Below are 6,613 nucleotides of genomic sequence, written 5' to 3' on the forward strand. Positions count from 1 at the left end.
CTATTTACAGAAATTTCAAACGAATTTTTGTGGCCTTTTGAGGCTTTACAAGAATTACATGTAGGAAAAATAGAGGGTAATTTGAGATGTAAAATGTTCTTGCATATGTCTTGAAGAACTTGCTTATTGGGATGACCTAGGCGCTCATGCCAGAGACGAGCATTGGAGCTAACGGTTGCAAGTGCCTTGGCTGTAGATGTCAAGTTGTGATTCGGAAGAGGGTAGAGCCCTTCTCGACAAGGTCCTGTGAGAATCGTTTGATGACTCTGCAAATCCTTAAAGATAAAACCATTAGGAGAAAATATGATATATATGTTGTTATCTTTGGTCAGTTTGGAAATTGAAAGTAAGTTGAATTGAATACTGGGAATATGTAACAGATTGGATAGAAGAATCTTACGATCCGGCGTTGGTAAAAGACCTTCGCCGGTGTGGCGATGGGAATAGAGCGTTCGTCTCCTATGGTTATAGTCTCCGAGACGCGATATGGTTGTGCTAACGAAAGGTTGTCGAAGGAGCTGGTCATGTGCGAAGAGGCTCCGGAGTCTGGATACCATTCTTGCGATTGTCTTTCTTGATTAGCAGCCAATGCTCTGTTTGTTTCAGCAGGTTGCCGAGGTGTATAATCCATGTTCAATCTGTGTCAGCACGCTGCCGCTGCGTGACCACGTTTATTGCATATTTGGCATGTTATGGAGGATGACGAACGAGGCTGCGAGTTGTTGCCTGAGGAAGTTCGTCCACGGCCCCTTCTTCCGCGGCCTCTGTAGGTGTATAGCGCGAGATTAGGATCAGATGGAGTAGTATGGCGAGCTGATTCCATTGCAACATTGATCTCCTCGCTGAGGAGCAGAGAGTAAAGATTATCTAAAGAGATTGGTTGAATCATAGTGCGGATGGATGTTTTGAAGGCTTGATATGCCGCCGGCAAGCCATTCAAAATGTAGAGGATGATATCCTCTGTGTCGACGGTTGAACCAGCAGCAGCGATATTGTCGACTAACGTCTTGATTTCTTGAAGGTATTGTGACATCGTGGCATTCTTCATCGAGGTGTTGTGCAGTTCATTCTTGAGCTGAATGACCCTGGATCGATTTGACGATTGAAAACGGATCTCAAGCGATGCCCATATTTCTGCGGTCGACTCAATATTTAGAATATACGGGAGGATCGTGGAAGAAATTGACGAACACAGGGCTGCCGCCAGATTTTGATCCGTAAGGATCCACTGTTGGTATGCCGGATTGGAAACTGTATTTGCATCTCCGTGCTAAAGAACCTTTGAGGGGGGTTTGGTCGTGGTTTCAAGAAAAGATAAGAAACCATTGGCCCTAAAGATTTTCACGATCTGAGCTCTCCAAATTGAATAGTTTTCGGTAGATAGATGATTAGGAACCAAATTCTTTAAGTTGGAGACAACGAACTTGAGGGATGAGGGAATGCAGATGGACTCTGTTGCTTCTTGATCCATCATTTCTTCCACCTGAGATAGGGACGACGATGCCATGAGTTCTTTGCGATGAAGCTAGGAGCGCTCTGATACCATGTAGAAAGTGATGGCTACACTCTCTGACATCTACCACAAGAACACAAGCGGAAAGAGAGAGATAGAGAATAGATGAAGTAGAATTGTATATTATTAATCAGTGATAAGATACATATATATAGATGTACAGTTAAGCCTAGATAATATGTGCTACGGTATGCAGTAAGCTTATCCTATTACAATGTTCTGGGTATTAGTATTGTTGTTGCCACGGTTTATATTTTCGGTCTCTGAGATTTCGATCAATCCAATTTAACTCATCTCAACTCGATCTAAATCACATTTAGTTTGATTTGCTTAGATCGGCTCAATCAAATTAATCTGAATTTAAAATCTAACAAATTTGACTTGATTTGCTTGGTTATTTGACTAAATCAGCCCTCATATATTCATCAAATTCACTAGAAAGCAATTCAGCCCTTCGATTGAGGGAATGAGGCCGACGGTGAGGAAGGCGGTGGAAGTGTTGAAGAAGGAGCTGACGGTGCCAAAGTTGCCGGCGAGGATGCCGGTGCCGATGTATTGTCCGCCTCCACCGTTGCCGCTGCAGATTATAAGCAGTTTTACTTGTACATCGTCGTTCGTGTTGGTGAGAAGCGAATGCCGGCGACATAGACGCCATTGTCCCGTAGAACTGCAGCGAGCATTGGACTGAGATCCTCGTCGCCGGCAAGTTGGGGTCGCGGAAGGCGCCGAAGGGACAAAGGTCGCGAATATTTGTGTGATTTATGTCATTTTTCGGCGGAAAGCAGCGGACCGCGGGACTGGGAAAAGGTTGCGAGAAGCAGCTATGTGCCGTGAAATTTTTCTGCCGCAGTTCCGCCGTGCCCGCCCCAAACGATGGTTTAATAACTTTGTATAAAGCAAAGCAGCGGTGACGCCCTCCCAAACGCACCCTGAATCAAGATTGAAGGGCAAGATGGTCTTTCCCATTCTTAAGCCATTAGGTAATAAAATAGAGAAATAGGGGGCCGTATAGAATCTTCTACCCATTCGTTTTCTGTTCAAGCGTGCGAACCAGAGACACGGGACGGGAAAGAGAGGCGGGGAGCAAGCAAGAGACGTGCATGCAGGCTAAACCAAGAGCTCAAGAGCCTCGTCTTCTTCCTTTTCCTTGCGATATCTAGCGACCAAGAAGGAAAGAGAGGGGGACGAGCGTGTAATTCGACCGTGAAAGCAAGAGAGGGAGATAGCCGTGTAGTTTCAACGGGCAAGAAAGAAGAAAAGCCAGGCGTGGGGCATATCTAAGCACTTGCAGGTAGTTTTCTTCTTTTGACATCGGAATCGAGCGCTATATCACTCAGTGGATTGAAATAATCATTTTATTTTAATCAAATTTTCATGGAAATGAGGTGTTAGAAGTGCTGTTGCTTTATTTCCTACGTTCTTGATGTCTAATGATTATTCTTGTAATAGCCGAGATGGTATCCTGAAGCTTCCGATGCTTGGATTTCTTTTAATGAATCATGGGAAGGTTTTTCTTGAGTTTCTTGATATTTGGAGCTAAGTTCTTTTTTCTCTAAAGTCAAAGGCAGCAACCAACTTCATCCCGTCTGTTCTAAACAACACAATAATCTCAATTTTATTATTCTCATTTCTTTAAATTGGATGTGAATAAAGAATGGTTGCTATAATTCCCTTTAAACCCCACCAAATTTAGCAGCCATAATGATTTCCATTCAAATAAAAGAAGTAATACTCATTGTTTCTTCAAAAAACGAAATGAAATTAGTAAAATTCCTTCATGAATTTTGTATATTTCAGCAGTCAATGCTTACTCGTTTTTCTTTAAAATCAAACGACAATAGGTTATTAAAGATCTTTTTCACCTGTATGTGATTCAATGTACAAATACAAAATTTGAGATGTAGTCTTCCTCCATGTCAATATTCTATGTTCTCAGCCAACTCCAGATATGAGATATTGATAGTTAAAAAGATAGAAATCTCAAGAAAATCCAACACAACTTCTTTATCATTCTCAATTAAAAAAATGAATATGCGATAAGTACAAAGAAATCACCGACTTAATTAGCCTTATCCCAATTATTTTGGGTCATCTTTATAAATCATCGTTCTTCATTTGTAATTGTTAATTATTGCATGAGCTGATGAATGAAAAGGAATATCTAAAAATGAGTAATGCTTATCACATTAATTTTATTGGAACTTGTACTACAATCCCAAGTGATGATACCAAATCTAAATGGATGTGCTGCTCAACTACTTGGATTGGGTCACCGGGCAGGAGGCACATGCTTTCCATAAAATCCCAATCTTTTAGGAATGTGGTTTTTTTAGAATATATTATTGCTACTTTAAAATATATTTTTAAGCAGAATATACAATATGCAAATGTGTTAAGCATTACCAATAAATTTATTATTGCCATTTTAGGTTTGGTGTGATCACTTAGGCTTGTAGTACAAGTTCCAATAAAATTAATGTGTTAAGCATTATTGTTAAGATATTGATCCAGATTTTAGTTAGATCTTCTTTTTTACTTTCTTTTGTTTTATTATATAGCTTGTATTGCTATTGGCGTGCATCTTTGTGTAGCCATTGATGTCTATAAATAAGTGCAATAGGCTTTAATGAAAAGCAAGCCAAGTAATAAAGATTTTTCTAATTCCTTGTTGACTCTCTCTCCTCTCTTCTCTCCCTTTCTTGCAAGAAAGCTCAAGGAGTTTCATCTTCCTTCAAGAAGATTCTACAATTGGTATTATTAGAGATAGGTTAAGGTTGAGGAAGGTTCTTTTTAAGAGAAGAGGCAGTGTGGCTGCAGATTCGTGGGCAGGGCTGACTCAGATGGCTTGGGGCCGGGTCTTTTTATTGGATGTGGGCCTCCAATCAGAGGGGATAGGCGCGGAGGCTAGGAGCCTAGGTTGTGAGGGAGAATGCGCACGAGAACTGGGCGAGTTCTAACACACTGGGCATGGGTTGTTGCACGCGGGCCTGAGGCTAGGCCGCACAGGCGGATCACGCGAGAGTGCGGCATGTCGCGCAGGTGGATCGCGCGTGAGTGCAGAGGTGCAAGTGATGCCATGACACGGGAGTTATCAGGCATGGTGTCACAGATAGGTGAAGGGTTGTCGCAGGCCAAGTCACACGATTGCGCGTGAAAAAGGAATCGAGCGCAAGAGGATCAGGTCGCGCGGTCAGGCGTGGGTAGAGGGCTCGTTCGCGCGGGAGAAGGAGACCGTTCGGGCAAGGCTTGGTCGCGGACGGGATCGAATTGTCTTGCTAGGCACGCTTGCGTTGTTTTTTTTTTTTTCACGCGCGTGCTGTGCGAATTTGCAGGAAGGCTAGTTGGTCGTACGCGAGCTGGACTGTACACAGTGTAAGAGTTCTTGCCAGTGTCTTCACGCAGGATCATTTGCATGATGTGGAGAGAACAACTGGCTTGCATTCGTGGTTGGGGCGAAGTTGTGGGCGCCAGGTTCATTTACATGCAGCCCGAGCGGAACAGAGCACGTAGACGAAAGGAGGGATGGAGCACGCATTCGAGCGGATCGTAGGTTGGAGGGTGGCAATCAGGCCTACTAGTGCTACGTGAAGTTAAGCCGCGCTACGTGAAGTTAAGCCGCGTAGGCGACATTGCATATCTTGCGAGTTGGTGCCGTTGGGGCGCAGATCAAGTTCTATTTTCTTGATCATGTTGATGCAAAGGTTTGAAATCAACAAGTTTAATGGGGGGATGATTTCAGCCTCTAGTGGATTAAGATAAAGGATTTACTAGCTCATCAAGGCCTTGCCGATGCCAATTCTGAGGAGAATCTTGTTGTAGCCACAGACAAAACAAGGGCAAGTGAGATACAGCTAAATGCACACAGCACTATTCTACTTTCTCTTGGTAACGAACTGGTGAGAGAGGTTGCCGATGAAGGCTCGGCATTAGAGGTATGGCGGAAGCTTGAATCATTTTATATGAAAAGATCATTTACTAATCAGCTATTTTTGAAGAAACAATTATACAAGCTCCCAATGGAAGAAGCAAAGGAGCTTAGAAAACATTTGGATGATCTTAGTTAATTGGTTCTTGACCACAAGAATGTCGATGTGACAATAGACAAAGAAGATCAAGGAATTATACTCCTCGGCTCTATGCTGAAGTCATATGAGCACATAATTGACACTATGTTATATGGGAAGCAAATATTGACAATGATAAAGGCAAATTATGTCTTGATGTCAAAGGATGTTTAGAGAAAATCTGAACATAAAGAAGATAATATTGATAGTATTTTGACTGCAAGAGGAAGATCAAAATTCAAAAGGAACAAGTCCAACAAGAAGTGCTTCTATTGCCACAAAGACTGCACTTTTAGAAAAATTATCCTATTTTGTTGAAAATCCAAGGAGTTGGGCTCAAAGCAGACTCCAGCTTAGCAGTAGTGACAGATTTGGGAGAAGGTTGGACTAAATCAGATGCTTAGTAAAATTTAGACCAAGGTTGAGTTTGTTAGGATATTGATCCAGATTTTAGTTAGATTTTCTTTTTACTTTCTTTAGTTTTATTGTATAGCTTGTATTGTCATTGGTGTGTAGCTTTGTGTAGCCATTGATGTCTATAAATAAATGCAATAGGTTGTAATTGAAAAGCAAGCCAAGTAATAAAGATTTTTCTAATTCCTGAGAGTGAAAGTGTATAGGTCAATAACAAGTCTTCGTTTCGCGTGAATAATCTGGCCAAAAAACGCGAAAAAGAGATTTTAGTAAGAACGCGGAGGAACCATTCGAATGTTTCTTTTTCTTTTTTTTTGTGTTCAGACACAAATAAATGAAGAAAAATTTTATGGGTTAAAAACTGAAAGAACATGATTTCCTGCATAATGTGAAGCATTTGACAGTAAAGATGTATGGGAGATGAGAAGTTTTAAAGTTCAATAAACACGAGTGCAAGATTTTAGATTGCTCCGAAAAAGAGGTCTTTATCTAGGTTAAATAAAATACAAAAAATATTTTCTTCGCGTCATAGAATAATAAAAGTGAAGCGGCACGAATCGGAACACTAAAAAAAATCATAAGAGCACCGGACGGGTAGAAGAACATTAATATATCGCAGGAA

The 6,613-nt window shown here is 41.4% G+C and overlaps 1 protein-coding gene across 1 annotated transcript; it reads right to left on the minus strand.

Annotated features, from left to right (window-relative positions):
* Window positions 1-643: 643 nt before the first annotated feature.
* Window positions 644-1,033, minus strand: LOC110106395. Its single transcript, XM_020836295.1, has one exon. It carries the CDS (start codon window positions 1,031-1,033, stop codon window positions 644-646), a length of 390 nt encoding a protein of 129 aa, XP_020691954.1.
* Window positions 1,034-6,613: the final 5,580 nt, after the last annotated feature.

The sequence above is a fragment of the Dendrobium catenatum genome, unplaced genomic scaffold (assembly GCF_001605985.2).
Source record: "Dendrobium catenatum unplaced genomic scaffold, ASM160598v2 fragScaff_scaffold_1608, whole genome shotgun sequence".
NCBI classification, from domain to species: domain Eukaryota; kingdom Viridiplantae; phylum Streptophyta; class Magnoliopsida; order Asparagales; family Orchidaceae; genus Dendrobium; species Dendrobium catenatum.